The 26,380-nt window shown below is 54.2% G+C and overlaps 1 protein-coding gene across 1 annotated transcript in view; it reads left to right on the top strand.

Annotated features, from left to right (window-relative positions):
- Positions 1-6,521: 6,521 nt before the first annotated feature.
- LOC144286245 (uncharacterized) overlaps positions 6,522-26,380 on the top strand; it is a 176,316-nt gene continuing 156,457 nt past the window's right edge. Inside the window, exon 1 of the mRNA XM_077852452.1 lies at positions 6,522-7,189. Coding sequence (XP_077708578.1) covers positions 6,522-7,189 — 668 coding nt within the window. The remainder of the gene's footprint in view (positions 7,190-26,380) is intronic.

Raw genomic sequence — 26,380 nt, 5'->3', positions numbered from 1 at the left:
GGCTTGCTTGGTGCCAGATAGATGTTTGTTGAATGAAGCAAAGAAGAAATGAAAGGTCACCGTTGTTCAGTCCAGAGGCAGAAGGCTATCGACTCCCACTCTTCCTAGCACTTCTAGGGCAGACACTATCCTTTTCCTATGTGGTAACATCACCAACTTTAACCCCCTCATGATGCCATCGACCCACAGAAATATTGATGGGTAGGATAATGCCAGCATGCAGATGCAGGGGGATTAATTCTATCCATTTGGGCAGCTTGCTGTAATATCAAGCTTTTGGGTAGAGCTTTGTGGACAGGACTTCTGGGAATTCAGGATAGTGTGTGAGATGAGTTAAGTTTGTTCACCATTTACCTGCATTTAGTTTGTTATAGCAACGTAAGCTGGGCAATGAAACCAGCCAATGTTGGCTGAGGCCCTATTAAGGAGTTTTTTTTTTTTTTTTGTTAAGCCTATGTCCATAGTCCTTGACACTAGGGTCCTTAAAATTTATCAGAGGAGCAAAAAATATACATGTGTAAGTAACCAGTGCTGAAAGAGAACATATTGCCAATGTCAAATGAATGGATGTAAACAAAGCGCAGAGAAGAGAACCATTGTTGGAATGGGGTGGCAGGGAAGACCATCCCAGAGGAGCCTTGAAGGACAGAACCTGGCACCAAGCATGGCATAAAGGAGCCCTTAAGGATAAATCTGGCAAAATCTGAGGAGCATTCCTGGCAGATGGGATGGGTTGAGCAATGGGGATTCATCAAGGAGGGAGGCTAAAAGGGCCTGAACTATGGTGGGAATAATGGAAAAATGGAAATAAAGATACGTCAAAGGGTGAATCAGAAAGACTCAGAGAGGTGGAAGGAATAGAGCAAAAGAATAAAGGATTTGGGGATTTCAACCCTGTTGTCTGGGAGACGTAGAAAATCATAGGTGTAAATCAAGAGACCCAAAATGCAAACCAATTTGTGGGGGGGGTCTTATTTTGGATTCTTCTCAAAGTAGATACATAGTTGGGTGTAAGTCATTGATCCATAGTTGGGTGTAAGTCATTGAGAGTTTATCTTCGGAAGCACAAGTGAAGGATTGGGGGGAGTGAATAGAAGGGAGAACAGGCAATAAATGGTGGGTTAATGAGAAGTTACGCCGTGGGAATACAGGGCTGAATCTTTCTGGAGAAGCCCTGAGCAACTGGGTAAACTTCAGACTCGCCACATCAAAGGATTATCCAATGACTTCCTTCTTTCCCTCATTGCTTGAGGGGTGTCCTTGGAGGACACGTTTGCGATGTTCCTACAAGGAGCTGAATAAGCCCCAAGAGCATCAGCAAAGAGGAAACACGACCGCAGCTGGCTGAGGCAGGAAGCAGTCACTTGCTAGAATTGTCCACTGGCGATGAGGTTCTGTTGGGTGAGGCATGGACAGTATATGGGTAAAGGTGCTTGTTCTCAGGCAGCCTGAGGTGGAGACATCCAGCAGGCAGGTGGGAGGCAGCCAGAGTCGATTCAAAACTCCTAGTGGGTGAGACTGGGTGTGAAAGAGAAAGCCCCCAAGGAGGGAGACGAGTGGGCAGCTTGGCACTGGAGCCTGGCACCTGCCCCATGTTTAGGGGGTCAGGGTGACAGTGTAGTTAGTGAACAGCACCAACATGGTGCCTGGCACATTACTGCAGAAGCCAAGGGAGGGAGGGATTTCGAGAAACTTCTAGGAAGGCCTCTACGAGCTCCCCAGAGGCAGAAGAGGGGCTGAGTCTGCCTGAGAAAGCCCAGCGGATGGAGGTAGGAAGGTGGTGGGTCAGGCCCAAGTAGGTTAGGTTACCTTGTGTGTCATCTGTAAGACAGCCATGATCAGAGCATTCAATGTGGAAATGCTTGGCATGGAGCCCGACAATGACATTTTTAAGAATCATTTATTATTGAGAACTGAGCCTGTTCCAAAGCCAAGGAGGAGAAGATGACAGTCCTGGGACATGGAGAGAGCGGTGTGGGCTCTGATGACACCTCATGTGGTGGCACATGTGACCACACACACACACTTGGAGTTGTCCAGAGATGGAGTGGTCTGGTTGGCTGATCCTTCCTGAAACATCCTGGTGGTTTGGGCGCACTCGCTTCCATTCAGCGATAGCATTCTTCCCCCCAGAAATCCATTTGAGTTTGCCTGTCTCTTAGCTATTTTCGTGTCTCTACCAAGGATGGAAACCCCAGGAAGCCCGGTTTCATAATTAGAGCTCACAGATATGCGCTGTCACTTCTCAAAATGCCCCGGTGCCTTTGGCTCTTTCCTTGTGCAATCCCTGCTTTGAAATTTTTGGACATGGGCACCAGGTGCATCTGTGTATTTTAGCTTGTCGAGACGCATAGTCCGTGATCTGGGCGCATGCGGTGTGGGCCATCGGGTCAGTCTTGGAGTTCGTTGAATTTCCTTCATGGCAAACTAGTTCCGAATGCTACGTCTCCCTTGAACTGCTAAACGTAGGAAGGCTCTCCAAAACGTATTGCTAAGAAGAAAAAAGGATATTGCAGAACGAGATGTATGGTATTGTTCCATTCATTTAAGATCAGCAGCCTGGCTAAGCCTTTTAATTCTTTAAAGTAGGATTGTGTATGCATGGAGGATTATTGCAAAACCAAAAAGAATCTTTAAATGTACATCAGACAATGCAGGTGCTGATGCTTGGGGTGCAGCCGGAGATTCTGATTTTTGAGGCAAGCGTCTGCGTGGTCCTGATGCTGCAGCTCTGTCTAGTAGAACTTTCGGCCCTGATGCAAATGTTCTGTATCTGTGCCGCCCAGGATATGAGCCACTAGCCACCCGTTGCTGCTGAGCACCTGTTGCTACTGGCTGGTGCAACTGAGGAACTGAATTTTAAGCTTGATTTACTTTTCATTCCTTTGAATTTAAGGAGGCACAGGCGGGCTTGTGGCTACTGTTGGAGACAGTGCGGTTCTCAACGGTAAACTTTCCGAGGGCAGGGATTAGGTCTCATTTATCTGTGTACCCTCTTCGGGATTTGCACATGGTGGGAATAATTACGATGCCAATAATACCTCCTTCTATTACCCTAAGGTTGTGTTTGACGGACTCCTTTCACGTACAGGATCTTCTTGAAGCTTCCCGATGGCCCTGTTACTGTCTGTGTAGAGTCAGTATTTATTTACTGAGCACTTGCTTTGTGGCGGCCACTGTCACGTGTGTCTTCTAGGCTCTAAATCATCTGTGCCTTGAAACATCCCCACTGAATTAGCCCCTCTCTGCAGGTGATGATATTGAGGCACAGACCCATCAGTAGGTACCCAGCTCCAGTCCCTCAGCCAGATGGTGACAAAGCTGGGCTTTGAGCCTAGGATCTCATCTGGCTCAGATTCCCCACATTTAACCTGATGTTTTTGCCTCAGAACTCACCTCCTCCTCCACAGGTGTTTCCTTTTTAACAGATAGAACAGTGGAACTTGGACTTTCCCAAAGGCAGGACCTGAAGACCAGTGCCCGGTTACCACATTTTATGTACGTTCATTGCTGGAGACAAGGTGACCAGCTCTGAGTGCTCCTGTCCCAAGCCAGGTCCCACCATCACGCTAGTCCTCTGTCCTGCACTGACCTTAGACAGCATCTCCTTTCAACAAGGAAGAGTAGAATGGGCGATGGAAGAGCGTGGCCGGGATGGGGGTGGGGAGGACAGAAGGAAGGACAGGAGGACAAGTAGACTCACCAAAGGCTAACATTCATGGAGCGCCTGTGATGGTCAAGGCCGTGCTGGGTGCTTTGTACCCATTCAGGCACATTCTTTTTTTTTTTTTTTTTTAAAGATGTTATTTATTTATTCATGAGAGACACAGAGAGAGAGACAGAGACACAGGCAGATGAAGAAGTAGGCTCCCTGCAGGGAGCCCGATGTGGGACTCGATCCTGGGACTTGGGGATCACAACCTGAGCCCAAGGCAGATGCTCAACCCCTGAGCCACCCAGGCATCCCTCAGCCACATTCTTATACCAGCTTGTGCAGAGCACCCGCTCTTCCTGAAATGAACCCTAGTGCAGCTAGCACAAGAGTGAGAGGATTCAGTCCTGCTGCAGGGGGATTTATAGACAGACCATCTGGAACTGTGGAGAAAGTGGAGATGTCTCTGAGAGAACTCTCGGTTCGAGTCCAGACTCCGTTGTTTGCTCTGTGACATTAAGCACGTTGTCTAACTGTTCCCAGCTTTGCTTTTGTCTCTAACATGAGGTTAATACTGCTTGTGCTCTCTCTGTCAAATAAATAAAATCTATTACAAAAATAAAATTTTTTTAACTTTTTGAATAATGTCTGTTTTAAGATTTATTTTATTATTTATTTATGAGAGAGAGAGAGAGAGAGAGAGAGGGAGAGAGATTGGCAGAGACACAGGAGGAGGGAGAAGCAGACTCCATGCCGGAAGCCCGATGTGGGACTTGATCCCGGGACTCCAGGATCGCACCCTGGGCCAAAGGCAGGCGCCAAACGACTGAGTTACCCAGGGATCCCCATGTCTCAGTTTTAGAATAGACTTCCAGAACAAAAATAATACCAGGAGTTCCATATACCTCACATCCAGTCCCCATATTAACATCTTTAATTAATGTGGTGTACTTGTAACGATTAGTGACTCAGTATTGATACAGTATTGAATGAACTCTACACTTTATTCAGATTTTCTTAGTTTTGATCTAATATCCTTTTTTTCTGGGCCAGGATGTCCCCTTGGGCTCCTCTGAGCTGTGACACTTCCTCAGACTTTCCCTGTTTTTGATGATCTTAACATTTTTTTGATGGCCTTGACATTTTTGAGGCATCCCGATCAGGTATTTTGTAGATTGTCCCTCCGCTAGAATACTACTCTTGATTAGATGATGAGGAGTTGACAACCACTCCCCCCATCCATACTTTACTCTTGAAAGGGTGGGGGTGACAAAGAAAGAAAGAAAGAAAGAAAGAAAGAAAGAAAGAAAGAAAGTCAGTCACTATGGGCAGCCTACACTACTGTGGAAAGTTATGCTCTACTTCCTTGAGGGCAAAAATACCTGCATAAATTTTTGGAATTCTTCAGCACAGATTTGTTTATTTTCCCCTCATATATTTAGTTATTCAATTATCTATATCAAGATAGATTCATGAACATTTATTTTTTTACTTTGGGTTAAAATCCACTGCGACTATACTTAGTTTGTTACTCAGATTGTTTCCCGACTTTGGATATTATAGGAATAAATTCAGTTGGATTCTGTATGCCTTTGATGCACCCTTATCCTTGTATGTGAGGGTGTGTGTGTATACATGTGCACGTGTGTGTGTGTGTTCACACTTTCTTACTTTCTGGCACTCCAGATGCTCCAGGCTCATCTTGTATATTTCCTACCCCAATCCTAAAACCAGCCATTTCTCTGAGGAGCCCTGGTTCCTCTTATTGGACAGCGGTATGAGAAACAAACCACAGATCTAATGCTCATTACTGCTGGGGGGTCATTGTCTGGAGGAATGTGTGTGGATAGGAACCCACGTATGCAAAACTGTAACAATCCTCCAGGACTCTGAGATGATAAACATCTGTCACTCTAAGCCACCCAGTTTGTACAGCAGCCCTAGGAAATTAATACAAGACCCTTCCCCTCCTCTGCAGTGAGTCTCCCTCCCCGTTTCCTTCTTTTATACCCTCAGTTTCTCCGCACAGCCAGCTGTCTGCCTGCCTTTGTTGTTTCGTGTCTCTTTGGCTACTTCCTACCCATTCCTTCCAGATTCCACTCAGACACCAGCCCTCTGGCTGCCTTGGCATGCCCCCCCACCATGCACAGTTAGGTGCCCTGGTCCATACAGCCCCTTGCGTGTCCACATAGTTACTGCGATGTCGCTGTCGCCTCTCACTTGACTGTGCGCTCCTTGAGGGAAGACTCCGCCTTTGGCTCCCAGGGTGTGCAGCTGCTCAGGTGTCCCATACACCAGGAGAAGGCTGCAGAAACTGAAGCCTGATGAAGGCCATGGCAGCTCCAGAATTTTATTCTAGGAGGGTCCCAAGGTGGCATTTGGTTTGCAGGAGCGGAACCCCGAAACCAAAATTGCCCAGCACTTAACAAGCGTTAGAGAATTACAGTTCGTGTTAGAGGCGGAGAGATCAGGCCGCGTTGTGCAGGGGTCACCTCCCTCTACAACCCGGTGGAAGCAAACTCTAATATCCTTTGCTTCCGATGAAGAATCTGAGGAGCTGCCATGCTCTTGATCAGACTTCAGTTTCTGCAGCCTCGCAGGTCACACGCTTCCTTGAAGGTCACACGGGCGGCTCATGGCAGGCTGGGACTGCAACCTAGCTCGGTTTGTCTGACTCCAGGCTTGTCATCGCGGGAGGCGTTTAGGGGGCTTGAGGTCCCCCACCTTGTGCATCAAGGACCAGCCTAGATCTAACGGAGTTGACAGCGAGGCGGGAATCCCAGCCTTCCCTGCGAAGGGAGGGCGCAAGGGGGCACCGCTGTTGAGGGCGAGCGGCAACCATGCCGACAGCTGTTGTGCATTAGCTGGGATGGGGTGGAGGGAACTACAGTTCCCAGGAAGCAGTGCGGCTCCCTGGCTGCCCCGCTCAGGCCACGCCCAGACCACGCCCCCACCCGCCTCGGCCTCGCCCCGGCCACGCCCCCGGGCCGGCTGGTATATAAGGGCCGAATGGCCCGGCGGCGGGCAGAGCGCGGAGGCGGCGCGGGCGCGCGCGGGGCTGCCGGGGCCGGAGGAGGCTGCTGCTCGCCCGCTCGCCCGCTCGCCCGCCCGCCGCTCCGCGCTTCTCCCTCCGCCTCCCCGGCCCCGCGCACCTACGAGCTCCGGGCCGCGGGCCGAGCTGCCCCGGGCGCTGTCCGGGCCTGCAGAGGGGATGCCGGCGGGGACCTCGGGCTCGCGCCGGCGTTGCGCAGCAAAGAAAGGCGAGGCGCGGCGTCGGGGCTGCGCGCCCTGGAGCTCCGGGACGCGGCACTTGGGAACCCCCGCGGCGAGCTCCCGCCATCTCCGCGCGGCCGGAGCGCGCAGCCCGGGGCTGGCCTCGGGTGGAAAGTGCGGGGAATGGGGCGAGGGGCTCCGGACCCCCCACCGTGGATTACTTGGTGTGCATCAGCCGGGCTCAGACGACCCCCACCCCCGCGACCTCGTCTGCGTCCTGGGCTTGCTTCCTTCCACCTGGCGGTCGGGGCGCATACCTGGCAGGTAAGTGTTCCCTGCGTTTCGAGGGAGGGGGTTTGGTGCGCTCCTCTCTCCCCGCACCCCCCCCTCCCCCCCCGCGCCGCTTTCTGGAGCTCTTGGGGTTTGCACGGAAATTTCTGCTCTCGCACTGACATCTCCGCAGAGACATCCCCTCGGCCCCCCTCCGGGCGGCCCCCCGCGGGACAGACCCTCCGCCGGGGTGGGGGTGGGGGTGGGGGTGGGGGGCCCGTCGCCCTAACCTCCGCCCTCGTGGCCGCCCCGGGGCCCGTTACCCCGGGAGGGAGCGCTGCCGCCTCGCCGACCCAGACTGCGGCGGGCTGCGTGGGGGCTGCGGCGTCTCCCCAGGTCCCTGTGGCCGGGCCTTGGGTGAGCGGCTTAACTGCAGGGCCACCCACCCAGGGTGCTGTGGGCAAGGCTTCCCGAAGGATGGGAGACGGCAGGATCCCGGGGCACCGCGTCCACCGTCCGCCGTGCATGCACCGGGTTCCAGGTCAGCGTGGGGAGGGGGCTTAGTCTTGAACCCTGAGCTAAAAGCAAACCAGTTTTAATCTATAGCCGCATCCTCTCCTTGTCCTTTTGTGTCGGCCGCCCAGGCCACGGTTTGGGGCAGCTCCCGTGCCTGTCACTGAGTGGGCGACCCAATAGATGTTTGTTGAATGAATGACTGAGCTAGTCCGTCTTGATGTGCAGAGAAGCGGGGGTCTCCTTTACCTTCTCCCTCCTTGCCACTAGGGCTCAACTCCAGGACACCCCCCCCAACCCGGAAGATGGGCTTCCTGGTGATGCTTTCCCAGATGTGGGATTCACTCCCCCCCCACCCCCACCTTGGCAGCCTGTCCCTGATGATCCATTTCCAGCCCAGAAGTCCCTCCTGCAAAGACAACTTCTGGAAGCTGTCAAGGGGGCCTCCCTGGGGGTGTTCTCAGGTGCTGTGCCTCCAGTGAGCACCTGCTGGGGGTGGGGGGAAGGAGGGAGGGCCAGGCACCGCAGGAGGAGAAGAGGTGGTCTGTGTTAGTACTGTCCCCTCCCCCCTGGAGCCTGTGCCTCTGGCTGCACCCAGGTCCCTGGAAATGCTCAGGTTGACGCAGCACCTTTTCCTGTGGCCTTTATACCCACCCTCTCCCCCTGGCAGCCTCCTGCCGCCCCCAGAGAGGAAATATTAAACTGTCCCACCATTCACGCACAGCTCCACCTCTGCACCTCACTCGATTTTAAAAGTATTCCGTGTTCTCTCTCTTCTTTGGAGGGCTTGGGTGGCTCCGTCGCTGAAGGGTCTGCCTTCAGCTCAGGTCATGATCTCGGGGTCCTGGGATCGAGCCCCACATCGGGCTCCCTGCTCAGTGTGGGGTCTGCTTCTCCCTATTCCTCTGCCTCTCCCCCTGCTGGGGCTCTGTCTGCCTTTCTCTCTCTCTCTCTCTCAAGTGAATAAATTAAAAAAAGTCTTTAAAATGTAAAAGAAAACCACAAAAAAAGTGTAAAAAGCAGGAAAAAAATACTCAGTTCCAGTAGTGCTGGCAGTTTGATGCATTTCCTCATTGCTGAAGCCCTGCAATGTATACACTTTGTTTACTGCTTTTTTCCTCTCGATTTTGCTTGAACAGTTCCCCAGGTAATGGCTGTATTCCTCTGCCGGCATCAAATCCTAATCTGACAATTCCCCTCTTGTTGGACACGAAGGTATTTCTAGATGTTTACCCTTAGAAGTAGAGCCTCGGTGAGCATCTTTTCTACACAAAGCTTTGTCCACCCTTTGGATTATTTCCTTTGGAAAATTACCAGAAATCACTGTCTTTGCTTTATTTTATTTATTTATTTATTTATTTATTTATTTATTTATTTATTTATTTATTTTTACTGTCTTTGCTTTAAGTCAGAGTCATGTCTGAAGCTGGAGAAATGCCCCTCTGGGTGGACATTTCGGAGCTGGGCTTGGAGGAAGAGATCCCCACTTAATCCGTCACACACCTTCTGGCACCTGGGAGCCAGAAGACAGTGGGCGCTGGGAAGACACTTGCTGAGTAAATGCAGTGTTTCGTTCATTTCGGTTTTCCTGAGGCCAGCATTGGCATGAGAGTAACTTATGCTTTGCGTCCACGACTACCTTGTAAATTATTTTAGCAAGGCCACAGGTGAAGATTTAGTAGGCGGCTGGATTAAAACTGCTGTCCTTTTTTTTTTTTTTTTTAAAGAATTCACTTTTGATTTTGATAGAGATCTAGATTTACAGGAAAGTCACAAAAATAGTACACGGAGTTCCCCTATACTCTTTACCCAGCTTCCCTGAATGTTAACATTTTTCATACCCACAGCGAGGTGGTCAGAGCCAGGGGATTAACATTCACAGACTACTTTGAACTCCTCTTTGGGCCTTATTCCGATTTCTCCTAAGGTCCCGCTGATGTCCTTTACCGGGCTCAGGAGCCAATTCAGAATCTTGCATTGCAGAAAATTCTGACGTAACAAAAAAAAGCGGGAGTTGAGAGGGATTCAGGAGATGCTCTTCTTCCTCTTTGTTTTTTTTTCCTAAACCATTTTATTGAGGTGTGATTGACATACACAAAGCTGTGCGAATTTAACGTATACAACTTGATGAGCTCGGTAATGAGTGTACACCGTGAGACCCTGACCACAGCCTAGGCCATAAACCTGCGTGGCCTCCAAAAGTTCCCTCCCACCCTCTTTATTATCATTATTATTTTGTTGATAAGAGCACTTACCAGAAGATCTTCCCTCTTAGCAAATGTTTAAGTGTACAATGCAGTATTGTTAACTGTGGACGCTGCGCTGTACAGGAGAACACTAGGCCTTATTCAGCTCAGCAGAGCGTCTTTATTCCGGAGAAGGTTTTTGAGTCGAGACTTCTTCCACTTTCTTGCCCAGGTTGACTTGCCCCTCGTCCCTCCCTATTTATGGCCAGCGGAGCCGCTGAGACCCGACGGGGCCCAGAGGAAAGGGGAGCCCCCGCCGGGAATGGCAGGAAACTTCTCTGTGTACCCCTCCTTCCTTCCCCCGACACCTCCACTGGGAGTGAGTCGTTGAGTAAAAATTGGGTTATAGCCTGATCTGTCCGGACACGTCTTCCAAGGGGTAGGTGGATGGATGACATCCGGTGTGCGTGAGAGCGAGCCGCCAAGCACCGAATCCGCTGCTGACAAGTCCGGCGTGCAATGCCTGTGTGGGTGACTCACGCCGGCCGGAGTAGCAGGTGTGCCGGGCTGCTAAGTGTGCAGACCCAGCAGAGGCCGTGTTTCCTGGTTATCTTGGCAGGTTTGAAGGAACAATGGGTTCTACTCTTACCTCGGACTGGATTTTGGGGATTGCCCAGCCCCAAGGGCCAGGGAGTGATCCCCCTTTTCTCTAGGGGGCTTCTTTCACCCAAGAGGGCTGCGGAGAGCCAGCCCGAAGGGGTTTTGGAAGTGGCTGATGTGGATGGAGGCCCGAGTGTCCTTGCATGAGAGAAGGAAGACCTGCGTTCAGTGAGGAGGCCCACGGCAGAGGCCCTTCTGCGCCTCCAGCAGAGACCACGTTAGCCTCAGTGTCGTCAACAGCCTACGTATGCTCGAGTTAGGGCCGTCCCCTCCTGCTGGGGGCGGCTGCCCAGAGCGAGTGGAGGTGATGTTTGTTCGGGATCAGGAAGTTTTGAGTTACTTGAGTCTCCACACAACAGACTTCAGTTGTCCAGAGAGAGTTTTGGGGGTGTTGTTGGGGGTCTGGTCGCCTAGCGTGGATGTTTCTCCTCCTCTTTGAAGCCCTTCCCGCCTTCCTATTAGACCTCCTGAGCTCTGGAGGATACTCATCCTCTCCTTCCCTGTCCCTCCCCACTCCCCCCCCCACCATCCCCTGTGTGCACACACGGGCCCAGACGGTTTCCGTAACCCGGCAGCTCGGCGAGGAGCATAACAGGAAGTCTTGGTGAGAGACGGGCTGGGGATGTTGCCTCTACTTCTGGAACAGCTTCTTCTGTCTACACCTGCCTTGTCCCTCTCCTCAGTGACTCCTTGTGGGCCCTCCCTTCTCAGGAGCCTCTGCTGTCCCCTAGCTGGACGTGGGCCCGGTCCAGACTGTTCGCTGGGCCGCTCCCCCAGTCTCCCCAAGTTGTGGTTTGCACGAGAACGGATTGCCTGGGGAACTTGAGAAGAAGGAGTACTCTTCATGAGCACTCAGCAGCCATCCTGCCCTCCCCTGCCTTAGAGGCTCTGTTTGGGTATGTGTGGGGGCTGGGGGTCTGCATTTTTGACAGGCTCCCCAGGCCATTCCAGTACAGATGGACACTTTAAGGATCAGGGTGTTGACTGATTTCTTGGCCAGCAAAACCCTGCATTGAGACTTTCCCCCCCGCTGAAGCTTACCCAGCCACAAAACGATCTTTTCTCTCTTCCAGGAAGCCTTCCAGGCCTACCTCCACCAGGCCGGGGCCCCCACGTGCACTTATTTGGTTTGTAGGTACATCTTTTGAAATCTGAGTCTTGGCAATCAGGTATCCTTTGTGCTTGGTTAGGACAGGAATGGCTGTGTTTGGATGATAAAGGTTGGGCAGTTGTGGGTTTTGGGGACGACTTAGATCTGCAGGCTCTACCCCTGGGTTTGCGAGTTCCCGGGGAGCTTGGAAGAAGAGGCCCCGCGATAGGCAGCTTCCCGCTGCTTCTGTTAGTCGGGCCCACGCAGACCACTGCTCCTCCTGTTTCTGGACGTTGTCGTCCTAGGCAATGTCCACCGTCCCCACGGAGCTGGTCGGGGTCCTCCGCGGCCAGGTAGCCCCCATTCTTCATGTGGCACATGCTCCCAGCTCACTTTCCACGAGCAAGACAAAGGTCCTGGACGAATGTGCTCACTTTGATCCGTGTCGTTGGCTAGAGACGCCCTGTTCAGAATCGCGTGCTTTGCGGACTAGGTTTGCACCTGGAGAAAGGTCTGTACGGAACCAATCGTGGTCGGTCACGTGACGTGCGAAAGGCCTGGAGGAAGCATCCAAGCGCAGGAATGCTGAAAAGGCTGGTTTCTGTCTAAGCATTCTGTTTGTGATGTGAATCATCGCCTCCTCCCGCATTTGGTTTGTTGGTACAGGTTTTCACATAGAAATCTCGAAACCAGGTGTTTTTTTTGCAGTTGGTTGAGACAGAAGTGGCTGCGTTGGGACGGATGATAACGTTCTGGGTCCGTAGAGATGAGTCAGACCTTCAGTCTCCCCCTGGGGTCTGTAAGCTTCCCCCCCCTCCCCAACCCCCCTGGCCCACCGCCTCGCCAGGCCCCACCGTCGTTTGGGAAATGGCCCTTACGGGGAGCTGGTGGTGTGGTCTCCACCCCCTTGCATGTCCTGCAGGGTGACCTTGTCCCACTTTAGAGTGGTCTGTGCTTTCCTTGGGCTGGCCGGGAAGCCTGAGAGGGACGGGGCAGGACGGAGCGTCTCCTCCGGCCCGAGATCCCCCGTGTCAGCCCGCGCCCGGCTGGAGCCACCGAGGGACCGTCCTGTCCCGTTACCCTCACCGTCGGCGCGTGGCCCGTCATTCGCCAGCACACGCCCTGCCTCCCTCCCAACTTCTGCAGGTGCTGAGTGCCTGCTGGACGCCTCCTTGGACACTGCCGCAGCCCCTTGCCGCCTTCTCCCGTGGCCTTCGGGTTGGCGGGAAGCGCTTGATTTCGCTGACTTTGCGGAGGAAGGTTCTGCGGCGCTTCTTGGGTGTGGAAGGGAGGGTCTCCGAGAGCCTGGCCTTCGGGGGCCCAACCTTCAGCGTGTGGGTGAAGGCCTCAGGAGCTCCCGGGACCATGACTGTTTTGGCTGTCCTACCTTCCTGTCTTAGCTCATTTTTTTTTTAAAGATTTTATGTATTTATTCATGAGAGAGGCAGAGACAGAGGCAGAGGGAGAAGCAGGATCCCTGCAAGGAGCCCGATGCGGGACTCGATCCCGCGACCCCAGGATCACGCCCTGGGCCGAAGGCAGACACTCAACCACTGAGCCACCCAGGCGTCCCCCTCCCTTAGCTAATTTAAACATTTTTCACCTTTTGTTTGTTATGGTGGCAGATTTTACCAGGGTAACCATTTCTTACGGGTGCGATTAACGGCGCTCACGCTGCCTCTCCGTCCTGCCACCATCCATCCGTCTCCAGAGCTTGGTGAGCAGCCCCGACCCCGACCGAGACTCTCTGCCCTCCCAACACCAACTCCCTGTCCCCCTGTCTCACACCCCAGCGGCCACCATTCTGGTGTCTCCATCGATAGGGACCTTGCGGAAGTGCGGGGACCGAGCATTTGTCCTTCCCGTGTCTGCCTTACGTCACTGAGCATCACGTCCCCCAGGTTGGCCCATGTTGTAACAGGTGTCCCAATTCTTTTCCATTTTAAAGCTTAATACCTTCCCACCGTGTGGAGACCGCATTTTGTTTATCCACCCGTCCATCGATGGGCACTTGGATTTGCTTCCGCCTCGTGGCCACTGTGACCACTGCTGCCCTGACCATGGGTGTGCAAATAACCTGTTGGTGTCCCCGCTTTCAGGTCTTCTGTGCCTATGCCCAGAAGTGGGGTTGCTGGACTCTAGGGTCATTTCATGTGTGATTTTTTTCTTTTACTTTTTTTTTCTTTTTTTTTTTTTTTTTTGAGAAACCATCGGATTGTTTTCCAAAGCAGCTGCAGAATTTCACATTCCACCAGCAGCGAGGCAGAAAAGTTTGGATTTCCCCACTCACTCCCTGGCTTTTGTTTTTGATCACAGCCATCCCACCGAGTGTGAAGTGGCACTTTAATTATAAAGGCAGGTCGACCCCCACGGTGAGAATGTTTCCCACCCTGGTTTTACACTCGGGGATGCCTGTGGATCTCCTTTTCTCTCCCAGGGAGAATCTTCCCTGGGAGCTAAGCACCCCGGGGAAATGAGGAGCAGTGGGGTTTACGTGGGCAGCGCTCGGCCCAAGTCGGCTTTGTGCATTAAAAGGATTGATGATCTAGTGAGTTCTTTCCATCCTGATTATTTGCCATGGGAGTTTTTACAAGTGGTTTTGTGTCCCTATCGCGTCTGGTACCACCCCCAACCCGGCGAAACAGCCAGGTGTCCTCCCCATTTTACGGAAGAGGTTATCAAGGCACAGGTGAGGGAAGGATGTGCCGGAGGTGGACACTGACCCAGAGGAGCCAGCTCCTGACTCCTCACCTGGCACACACCGTGCACAGGGAGGATTTTGGAAGTGTTGGTACAATGGGGGTGGGGGTGGGTGCTGGGAAGATGGAGATTGGTGTCTCCATTGGAGGGAACTCCAGGGGGAGCCTTCTTTAGGTGGCCAGATTTCATATATGAAGTTTGCTGGCCGTGGTTTTTTGTTTTGTTTTGTTTTTGGGAAAAAAAAATTAACTTTTCTATGAAACTCTTCTGCACAGCCACATGGGTTAAGAAACATCTTTTGGAGCACCGTGGTGCCGTGATAGATCTCCGTCTCGGCTCCCGTGGAGAGCCCTGGTTCGAGGCTGGGTCAGAATGCCCAGCTGCCCAGCTCCCTCTTCGGGTTTTTTTTTCCTGAAACTGTGTGTGATCCCCCAAAGCTCACTCTTTTCCGGCTGGTTATTGGACATCCCCAGCGTGCATCCAGCCTCAGCGGGGGTTAGGTGTTTGCAGGAAGTGGTCTTAGTGGCCTGGGGACCGATTGTGTCTGCAGACAGAAAGCGACCTCGTGTCCCTGGAAGCATCATGAATGTGGTTCTAGTTCATTTCAATTTTTTTTTTTCCATTCTGATGTTTCTTTTTATTTTTTAAAACGAAGCAACAAGAACCAAAGTTCTTACTCCTGTGGATGGGGTGAAAGAACAGGGTGCTCCCAAGCTCGAGGAGGAGGCTTTCTTCTCTCTCGGAGGGGAAGGGAGGAGGTGCCTGCCTATGGCATCGCCCCACCCCGGCCCCGGCCTGTGACCCCTTCCTCCTCTGACTTCACACAGGACACGTCTAGTGGCCCCAGGGTCACCCTGGCGGAGGCTTCTCTGAATCTGAGGGCATCCGTGGCCCCTGGCAAGCCAGCTGGGAAATTTAGATGTTTGGGTTTTTAATTAAATTTCTTAAGTAGAAACCAGGAATGTGGTTAACCAAAGAGCTGAGATGGTCCCAGTTTCTAATTCCACCCTGGCCACTGGGCTTTTCCGCCTTTCCCGGAATTGTTTTCTGGTCACTTTCCACTGACCTGTTTGTATCCTGTCCTCCTCCTCCACCCGCCTCATGTTGTACTTGAATTAAAGCCTTTCCTCGTTTCCAGATTCTTTCTCTCTGTCCTGGTCATCCTGGCATCTGTCTGTAGGGGAAGATGACTTGGGGAAGATGCCTGTGTGGCTGCCTTGATGGGTGGTGGTCAGAATGGCCATTTGATATCACCTGTGCCCTAAAGCAGGCCCTTGCCCTGTTCCTTCTGCCTCCCTGGATGAGGGTTCAACAAATACAGCCGCCAACCCGTGCCGGCTGCCAGAGCAGCAGTGTTACGTCGGGAAGGAGAGAGAAGCCCGCCTTCTGCAGGCTGGGAGCAGGTGGCTCCAGCGTCTCTTTCTTCATCCTCATAGGCCTGCTTGTGGGTGGGCATCATCATCTCTGACATCGGAGGTTTAAAAGGTTTAGAGACTTTAAACAATGTCCTTAAGACGCCAGAGCTTTGCAGGATGGAGCCGTGGTTCAGACTGGGGTCTTAACACGTGCCCAACCCTGGGGTCCCATCCTGGCCCGGTCACCAACATCTTTGTGACATTGTATGAGTCACCGGGCCCCTCTGGGCTCTATTCCTCATTCATTAAAAAACGAATCTATTTTTAGGTTGAGTGATTTTGGTTGCAAATTGCAGAGAAACCAATTCTAATGGGCTTAAATAATCAAGTTTTGGGTTGTTAATTTGACTGGAGAGTCTATGCATTATGCTTTTGGGTGATTTGGGGGGTGATTGGGCTCTCTGGTTTTTTTTTTTTTTCCAATTCTTTTTTTTTTCCTTTTTTATCTGTTTTCAAGATTTTATGTATTTATTCATGAGAGACACACAGAGAGAGGCAGAGACACAGGCAGAGGGAGAAGCAGGATCCCTGCAAGGAGCCTGATGCAGGACTCGATCCCAGGACCCTGGGATCACGACCTGAGCCAAAGGCAGACGCTCAGCCACTGGGCCACCTAGGTGCTCTTCTCCAATTCGTTTCATTCTTGTGTTTTACTTTCCCAGTAGAAGCAGAACGGCAGGAGTATTTGCAGACCCCTGCCTCCACAGACCCAGAGTAAGAGAATGCCTTGATCGCAGCTTTCCAGAGGGCTGACCCTGTGGGAGCTCACCCCTGGGAGGTGATCCATCCGTGTGCCAAGAGGTGGGATGCCCTGATTAGCTGTCCTTGGTCACATGCCTCACAGCTGATCTGTGGGTCGAGGCAGCTTCCCTCCCCAGAGCCACTGGGATGTGCAGATGGAAATTAGGGCCTTAGGAGCAGGGCGGGATACAGAGAAATATCAGATTTGCTACGAATGAATTGGACCAGTGGATAATCCACCAGAATGAATGGTGGGCAGGGAATTGATTGTGTTTCCCACTGTCTAGCTAGGGACCTAGGAGGGTGGAAAGGTATGGTAATGCTCAGTGACAGGTGGCAAATGGATGAACCTTACCAGTTCTTCCCTCCTCTGAGTCTCTGAACCCGAGAGTCTGTTTTTTTTCAGGGGACATCATCTTGCTCCATCAGGGAGCTAGGGCTTTGGCTCTGGGATCTCCAAGACCAGCCTTGCAGGGGATCACTCACGGCTGGGTTTTCATTTACCTGCATGAAAGGGCTGTTACCTGCATAGCCAGTTGATGCTTGGAATGGCAGCTCTTGCCTGAGATTCCTTTAAAACGAAGGAAAACACCTTCCCCCATTCTGAGCACCTCCAGACTAGGGATGTTGCTCCTGGCCTACCTGGCAGAGGCAAATCCTGTCCTATTCCTGGTGTGAAAAGCCCAGTGATGGGAACAGGGGCTAGTGGGTTTGTACAGGCTTCTCGCTGAGCTCCTGGGGAGGAGACTGAGCACCCAGTCAGACCAGACAGAGGGCTCGACCTGGAGCAGCCACACACGTAGACTGATGTAGATGGCTCCAATGTGTTCACAGGTACAGGTGCCAGCTTGTGGCCCAGCTTCTGGGGGCTCCGTGTTAGAGGGATGGCTTTGCTCTCCAGGCTGTTGAGCTCCAGGTGGGGGCCCTCCTTGCTTGCTTTGTCCGCACATTACACAGGTAGGCTTTGTCTGGGGAGCAGTGACTCATGCTCATGGGTCGTGTGAGCTCTTAAAGGCAGCCATGCTGTCCTGGCAGGTGCTCCCAGCTGGCCTCATTTGTTATTGCGAGGAAAAAGGTTCATTATCATGGCGATAAATTATTTCTGCTCTGAAGCTGGAATGTGAATAGCCTCTTTAGGAAGGGTGGTGCAGTGGAGGAGAGGGGTGATTGTCGTGTCTTCAAGTGATGCATGTCCTAGGACGTGTGCTAGCTGCTCCGTTCAGTATTGCCCCCATTTAATCGATGGGCAAGCTGAGACTCCCAAGAGTTAAGTCACTTGTCCGAAGTCACCCTGCCCTCCTGGAGCCCAACCTTGATCTGCTTCCAGGTTGGCACATGACGGCATCCACCTGGCTTCTGGCTGCCAGCTTGCGTCCCAGCTTCTTTTGGAAAATGCCAAAAGTCACACATGGACTTGATAACATCTCGATAGCGATGATTCATCCTTCCCCTCTTCCTCCTTACCACGGACAAGTTTAAAACAGCCTTTCCTTCTCCCTTCTCAGTGAAGTCAAGAGTTAAAACAAATTTACACCAAATTAATGGAAAGGTTCATCTAGAGTTACCCCGAGGAAAACACGATCACTAACTGCTCCCCGGGTTCCAGGTCTTTCCTCGCCTTCCCCCTCCTGTCTTGCCGTCCTCCCGTTGCTCCCTGCAGGTGTAAAATCCCGCTGGAAGAGCTACAAGTCATTGCGCACCAGCTCCCGACTGGCAAGGGTGGAGTCGGGATCCGGACGCAGGTCTATTTCGTTTTTAAACCCCTGCATTTCCCTCCAGTATTGTCCTGAGTCTGTGCACTTAGGAGATGCCCGTGTCCCGGGCGTGCGTCGACGTCATCAGTCCCCGTGTTGTTGAAATCCCGGGAGGGATGCTCAGGCCTCGGCCCGCCCAGGTGGAGTCCTGTCGCATTTTCCATCTCCTGCGATCGTTGGCATTTAGAGCGGTGATTCAGGGGTGGTCTAGCATCCTCGCTAGAGGAACCTTATGAGGTTGGGTGCACACGTGTGAGCGGGACAGGGAGGCAGACTGGCCCACGATGGAGGCCTCTGATGGAAATGCTGTGTTGAAGGGTTGTGACGCTTCATCCCCCGGATGGTGTTCTGTGCGCTTTACTCCTTGAGCTCAAAGCTGAGCTGAGCTTTCACACCACACCTGCGGCTCGGCCTGCCCTTCTGATGTTGTGCTTGGAAACTGGACAGAGTCGTCCAGGGCTGGGCCAGCATCACCTCCGCCCGGGTTTAAGGGCAGGTGAGAGACCCTTGCCCCATCTGGGCCGCGCTCCCGTTAGCCACCACGTGCTCTGTCCTTTGCTCACAGGATGTCATTGGGAAAGTGGAGAATGGAGCCTGTGTGGCCTTGGGGTTGGGGAGGGGTGGCAGTCGAGGTGTGTCTAGTTTGCGGATCGCGTGGACTGAATCTTGGATTCTTCCTCCCACTTCTTTGCTTGCCTCTTCTTGGCTTAAAACCTGTGTGAAAAAAAAAAACAAAAAACAAAACAAAACCTGTGTAAACAGGGGCAGCCAGGGTGGCTCAGCGGTTTAGCACTGCCTTCGGCCCGGGGCCTGATCCTGGAGACCCTGAATCGAGTCCCATGTCGGGCTCCCTGCATGGAGCCTGCTCCTCCCTCTGCCTGTGTCTCTGCCTCTCTCTCTCTCTCTCTCTGTCTCTCATGAATAAATAAATAAATTCTTAAAAAAAAAAAATAAAACTGTGCAAGCATTACAGAAATGGAGAGCATGTTCATGGCTCTATGTGCTTCGGCTGCCATTGTCTCTCTGCTCCAATGTCGCTGGATATAACTTGGGAGAAAAAAAATTCCACTTTCTAGTCCAGAGCTCCAGTCCACTTTGGGTTTTCTTCTCGGAAGCCCAGAGCTTGGGCTGCAGAGGGTAGGATTTGGGAAGCGCAAGATTGGGCTTCCATTGGCTTAAGTGCGGTGACTATGTGAAGGTGGCCTGTGTCCTCGGACGTGCAGGCAAGTGTAACCAGCCCCCCGAGCTCTGTTGGCCTGAGTGGACAGACAGCACTGGGGTGCAGTGAGGTGCCCCCGATGGTCCTCCTTCCTGGGGTCTGCAGTGGGCTCGTCTCACTCAGCCCTCACTCTTCCCTGCAACCTGCTAGTCACTACCTTCCCGAGGGGCTGTGTCCCTCTCCCTGTACTTAGTGACACTCACGGGGAGGGGGGGCAAGAACCCTAGAATCCAATATTGCTGTCCAGTCATTCCTCGGGTTAAACTCACTCTCTGTTTTTGCTTTTACCCAATCTTTCCCTTCCCCTCATGTCTGCATGACTGACAATGTAACATGTACCGGTGATTGGTTCACATACGTGGATTTTTCTCCTTCGGCACAGTCAGAAGCGTCCATTCACGGCACCTGGCCTGAGGCCGACTCTGGTATAAGCAGTTTATATCTTGGGGAGGTGACAGGTCAGAGGCCCACGCCACTCTGCCCTTTGTGTGTGGCCCTGGGTGCTGCACCCATGGACTGGCAAGGCCCCCCAGACACGTTGCGTTGGGAAGATGGGTACGCATCTTGGTTTGGGGAGGGGTTACAGGTCTCTGCTCCAAGTGGCCCTGGCCGTTGCACGCTTCCGTCCCTTGTGCCTAGAATTGGTGGCTTCGGCAAGGGGGCTGGTTTTACTAATTTGCCTTGTGGCTTTGGGTGGGTTTTACCACATCTTGGGGCCTCAGCCTCCTGCCTGTGTACCTTCGAGTGTACACTCGGTTCCTTGATTAATCCCGGCATAGAAGGCGTCTCCTTGTCTCCCCTGCTGCCTTCGGCAGATGCGCGGGAGCAAGGTGGGCAAGAAGAAACGCCCGATTGTTCTTGGCGGACGCGTCGCTCCAGCTCTTTCTGCCGTACGGACCGCACAGCTTCCTGGACAAGGGCTCCGTGAAACTATAAGCGAAATAACACGCAGCCGTCTCGTGGGCCCTTCTTTATAAAACATCACTTGTGATGATAGTTTGGGATGTCTTCAGACGTAAGCTAGGGTGACCTTGGGCCATAATAAACAACGAGGGATGAGCACTGGGTGTTATTCTGTATGTTGGCAAATTGAATACCAATAAAAAATAAATTTATTATTATTATTATTATTTTTTTTTTTAAATAAATTTATTATTAAAAAAAAAACCAACAACAACGGGGGGAGTAAATTACCCCCCTCGCCCTGGGGCCGGAGAGAATTTTATTTATTGAAGGGCCTGGGGGTGTCCTGCCTCCCCGCTTTCCACAGCCAACATTTGGACTCAAACTGCCTTCGAGGGATTGATCCTCTTAGTATGACGACGGAATGGAGGCCCTTCGTTTCGGTAAAAATAAGATTTCTGGGACGCTGGGGTGGCCTAGTGGTTGAGCATCTGCTTGCAGCTCCGGGTGTGATCCTGGGGTCCTGAGATCGAGTCCTGCATTGGGCTCCCTGCATGGAGCCTGCTTCTCCCTCTGCCTGTGTCTCTGCCTCTCTCTCTGTGTCTCTCATGAGTAAATATAATCTTAAGAAAAAACATGAGATTCCTGTTTGCTGGGGGTTCCCGACCTGGCTTTGGGAGGCCGACCCCGCTGCAGGGCTCACAGCCCCCCCGCCACCAGAATCCTGCTCTGCAGCGGTTGCTCCCCCTGCTTGCATTTCTGTTGTCCTGGAGGCAGAGCTGCCTGGTAATAACCTGAATTGCTCTGGGAGGGAGAAGTCCTCGCCACACCCCCTCTTCCTTCCCGCCCTCCTCACCCTCCCCTCCTCCTAGGAGGGGAGGAAAAAAAAATAAAAAAAATCATTCTTCCTTTCTGCATCTGTGTCTTTAAGAATTCCCTGCATTGTAGCCCCGGGACAGAGACCCTTCTGTGAGAGTCTGCTGGAGGCCTGTCCTCCGTGACACCCCGCCCCCCATATTAAAAGACCATCGGAACAAGCTCCCCATTCTCCTCTGGAGAGGGTCCCTCTGTCCCAAGCCAAGCAACTCTTAAGGGAGCGTTTATCCTGGGACACTCAGCTTACAAAGCCCGCTGCAGCGTCAGATAAACTCACTCAGACCCGCGGGGAGAAGGACAAAACCCCCTTTATTTTCACCCCTGCGGGGAGACCAATAAGGACTTTGTGCTGAGAGCAGGGGTCTGAGCAAACAGAGGAGGGGTCTGTGGTGGGGCTGGGCTGGGGGGAGTGGAGAGCCTCCAGGGCCATTATCTTATCAGCTTATCTTTAGGGGGACTCTCAGCAGGGGACAGTGGGCTGTGACTCTGCTGGAACCACCTTGGCTGTCCCCTGCAGCGCCCCGAGAAACCCTTGGGCGGATTCGCCTTGGTTGTGCCAAGAGGAATCCCTGGTTTCTTTCTTCAGCCTATTTGGATAGGGCAACGCTTGTGCACTTGGTGGGCCAGGCCCCAGCTGTGTGCATGTGCCTGCACATCTGGGCGAGGTTGCGTGCATGCACCCCATCTGGGGGTCTGCGGGCACCCCCGGCCCCTCACGTGTGGCCGTTGCCATAACTCGGGCGTAGCCTTTGTTGTGCGTGGCGAGATGTTTTCACTCAGTCATGTAAGCCAGACGTTTCCGTGATTGGTTGTTGGAATTGGAGTCTTGTTAGTTGAACAGCTACTGAGTGCTCTGCAGACCTGGGACGTAGGCCGAGAGGACAGCGCCGGGCCTCCCATCACCAAGGGAGTGTCTGTGCCTCGAGCCTCTGCCCGCTGCCCAGCAGGAGGACCCCCCCCCCCCGCACAGCTCAAGGGGGTGCAGGGGAGGAGCTGAGGGCGCCGGGGTCACAGCAGCATGAGGGTGCTGGTGCCGCCGGGCCCTCGCCTCCTGGCCTGGCTTTGGTTTGGGTTTTGCTGTTCCTCGCTCCCTTTACGTGGCTCCGGCTGGAAAGCTGCTCCTGAAGCGCTGCAAAGCGAAGCTGTGCGTTAGAGCCTCTCGCACCCCTTGTACCCCGTGCCCTCGGAGTGCTTGTCTCGCACGGGTGCCCCCTCCTAGCGGGGAGACAGCAGAGAGGCTGGAGCCTCTGCTGCCCACCTGGCTGCTGCAGCAAACAAGCTGAGTTAAGGGCCCTTGCTGGAGGGAGCTGTGGTCGAGAAGGAACCTTCCCCACGAATGTCTTGAGAGAGAGGATCCCTGACCCCGTTCCCAGCGCCCCCCTGAACCCTAAATCTGTGACTGTCTCCCCATTTTCTTTCCTCGGGGTGGTGGACCCTGGTGGTGGGGGTTGGCGGGGTGAGAGGAGGGGAGGGCAGGAGGGTCGGCTCCTGAAATTCCCAGGTGGCCTGTGTCTCATGTCTGCCCGCCCCAGGAGTGGGTGCCTGCGGGAGGCCGGGTGGGGGTGCAGCGGCAGCCGGAGAGGCCTTTCCAGCAGGGCTTCGTGGCCCAGGTGAGGTCCCTGTTCACAAATCACGGCTGCCAGGGCAATCAGGGGACCCGCATCCCAGGGCCGGAGGCTCCTGGGCCTTCCCCTCGTGGCAGAGCCTGCCTTGCCCACGGGCCATTGGTTCCCCATTGGTACAGTGTGAACCAGGAGGGCAACAGTTGCCCCGGATCGCTGGGACTAAAGTGATGGAGGGGCCACCTTGGTGAGAACCTGACCTTCTGCGGACAGACAGCAGGAGCTCCGGGCTCTGCAGGTGGACTTCCTGCAAGAGGAGGCTGGGTGGGTCTCAGAAGCAGGCGCTGGGCACGGGTTGGGTGGGGAAGAAGGGGAAGCAACAGCCCCATCTCGGACAGTCGGAGGGTGGGCCTCGGCATCCCTGGTGTGTTCCTGGACCAGGCTCCCAGGACTGGATGGAGAAAATGAGCATCACCGGCCTGAAGTCGCCACCAGCCATGGGATCCAGAATAATCTCCAGGGAACATTCACACCACAGTGACAACTAGCACCGATGGGGCTGGGGGATCGGGGTCACTCCGGGCAGGGCAGCGGCGCTGGTGGGTGTGCCCTGGTTATTTCTTTACCTTTGCCTCAACGCGAGCCCTCATCTCCTACAGGTGAGTGTTTTGGAACTACTTACTGCAGGACGTAGAGCACAGAGGTTTCGGTGCCACCGTCTACGGATGGGCCATCTAAAGGAGGGCGCACGTTGTCTTGGGTCCAGGGTCTCTGTATCAGCTTGCCGCCTCCCAGGAGGGAGATCTTGGAGAGCTTGCCGTGCCTCTCTAAGCCTTGGCTTGTGTTGTAGGCAGAGAACCAGGACGTGTCCCAGAGTCCATCCTGCTCTAGAAATAACGCAACCACGTGTTTTACGATGGGCATACCCGCGGCCCTGTGTGCCTGGGTGTGCACACGGACTCTCCTGTCTCTTGGTTCTTCGTGCACATTTCCCCATGACCCAGGTCACCCTTGCCCTGGTAGGATGTCATCCCACCTCTCGACCGCTGCCCAGAGGAGGGTGGGACCTTTGCCACCAGTGGAAATGCGAGAACCCATTGGCCCCAGGCAGCCAGGCCAACGGCAGGGAAGGGTAGGGAGTCAGAAGTCAAGATGCCGGTCTCCTGGGTGGCTGAGCTCTTGTGTCAGCCCTGCTGGGTGCTTGGTCAACGAGGCAGCACCGAGCATGAGGTCCGGGCTCAGAGCACGTGGTTGAGGGCATAGGGTGGTGGGGCTGCTGTCCCCTTCCGGCTTCTTTCACACCCAAGGAAGGCTGGAGGCTCTGGGGATTGTTTTGGAGGCTTGGAACAACGCACGTGCGGGTCTATGTTCAAGCAGGATGATGTGTGTCTGTCACTGGCTCATTGCTCTTGCACACTTGACGCAGCCCACACTCAAGCAGCTCAGAAGCCTTTTTTTTTTTTTTTTTAAACCGGTGATCAACCTTCCTTGGGCGCCCACATACCCTCCCAGAGCATGCCTGGTCGACCTCAACAATTTGACCAGGAAAAAAGTCGGCCTGTGCTCGGTTTAATCCCTCCTGGCATTGACTTTTTCAGCGGGCGAGGGAGCCTTCTGGGTGACGAGAGGTGCATTTTGGAAAATGGACCGCGCATCCTCCGGTTTTATCATCCGCACCGTTAAGGGCCATGTCTGTGTGTTCCCGTTGGTTCTCGGCCTGAACCGGAGGACGGGGGGCTGAGTTTTGGAGCTGCCCGCCCCCGTGGCCTCTCCCTGGACTGCACCTTTCACGGCACGACACGCGGCTGGGGAGGTGCCCTTAGTCCGGGCAGGTTTCGCTCTCCCCTGGACATAAGCCTCCTGTTCTTGCATCGGGGTGGGAGGGGGGGCGGCGGGGAGGGCCACACGTAGTACAAGGCAGGCTTCACCGGGCAAAGGGGGAGCTGGGCGGGCTGGTGGGGTAAGTGGCAGGGGGTGGGGGAGTGTTGTCATTTATTAGGTCCCTGAAAACAATACGGGGTTTGTCTCCAGGGGACGGTGGTGCCTGGGGAGGCAAGCCAAGATGGGCCCAAGCAGAAAGAAAACAAGCACAGGTCTGACGAAAATGTGGTGACCCCGAGGAGCAGGGGAAAAAAGCACCTTTGTTTAGGAAGGTCAGGGCGAGCGAGGGACGGGGAGGCAGGGAGAGGGCGTGCGAGGAGGACTCCCGCGCCCGACGGATTGCAGCCTCTGTGTCGGGGTCCTGGGCCCCTGCGAGGACGGCCAGCTGCGTGGGAGTTGGCGGGGTGGCTGGCCTGATGGTTTGCATTCTGGGCCAGATTTGGGGGAATCGGTCCCTCATCTGCTCTGCTCCGTGAGGGTGGCCCGAGAGAAGATCCCGCATGAGAGTCTCCCTGGGGTTTGGGAGGGAGGATGGAGAGAGGGCTCTGTCTTCCTTTGGGGGCTCCTGGTGGGCTGCGGTTCTGCTTCCTTCACTGAGCCTAATGGGGGGGGGTCTGACCGAGCAGAGAAGCCCTCCCAGTGGAGGCAGGCCCTGGGGGACGTGGGGACAAGGGGTGGGGCGCCCTTCACCTGTCCTCACTATAGTGCCGGAGACCTCGGGTGTCTGGGGGCGGCAGGGGGCCGTGCAGAGACCTTCCTGCTCCAGTGCTTTCCGCCTCGGACCCTCCACGGCCAGCCCTGTGCACTTGCCCAGCTGCGTCTTTTCTGCAGACGCCCTGCTGTCCTCTGTGGACGGGTCTTCCCAAACCCAGTGACTCACTTTGGTTTCTAACTAATGCCTTCTTGCTTTTGGGGGTTGTTTTTTTTTCTTTTTGATTTATTTATTCATGAGAGACACAGAGACACACAGAGAGAGGCAGAGACACAGGCAGAGGGAGAAGCAGGCTCCATGCAGGGAGCCTGATGTGGGACTCGATCCCTAGACCCCAGGATCACGCCCTGAGCCAAAGGCAGATGCTCAAGCACTGAGCCACCCAGGCACCCCGACCTCTTGGTTTTTAGCCACAGGGGCTTGTAGACCCCCAACTGGTTGTAGACCTCAGCTCGTGGGGCCCACAGGTGCAGCAGTCCCGGGGAGAGGGAGAGCGGCACAGCCCCTTCTCTGCTGAGGGGTCTTGTTCCCAGGACGGCAGCCCTCACGGCCCCCCAGGAGCCCGGAGCTGGGTCACCTGGACTGCCAGCCACCTGCCCGCGGGAGCCGTGATGGAGAATCCTGGTGGCAGGTGTGGACACTCGGCTCTGAGCCACTCCTCGCAGGGGGCACGTCGGGGGGCAGGCAGGGGGTCAGCATCGCACCAGGGCCCGTTCACCCCGTTCTGAGAGAGGAGTTTCTGCGCCGTCGGTTCTCTGTGCTGACACTCTTGGGTGGTCGGGGCACTTGCTAACACACTAGCTCGTTCCATGTTCAGGCGCCTCTCGCGGTGAGGTGCGCGGGCACCCATGCCCAGATCGGCCCCCGTGGAAGCTTGCTCAGACACGTGGCTGCACAGACATGCACGCTCACGGTCCTCACGGTGGCCCTTGGGAAGGCATAGCCATCATCTGGGTTTTACCAAGGAGCAAGGTCAGATGCAGAGAGGGGCCCCAGACGAGCTCTTGGGCTCAGCCGTCGTGCTCCAAGCACC

The sequence above is a fragment of the Canis aureus genome, chromosome 16 (assembly GCF_053574225.1).
Source record: "Canis aureus isolate CA01 chromosome 16, VMU_Caureus_v.1.0, whole genome shotgun sequence".
Lineage (NCBI taxonomy): Eukaryota > Metazoa > Chordata > Mammalia > Carnivora > Canidae > Canis > Canis aureus.
Note: the sequence above shows the minus strand (reverse complement) of the source record. Positions and strands in the feature narration are given on the sequence as shown.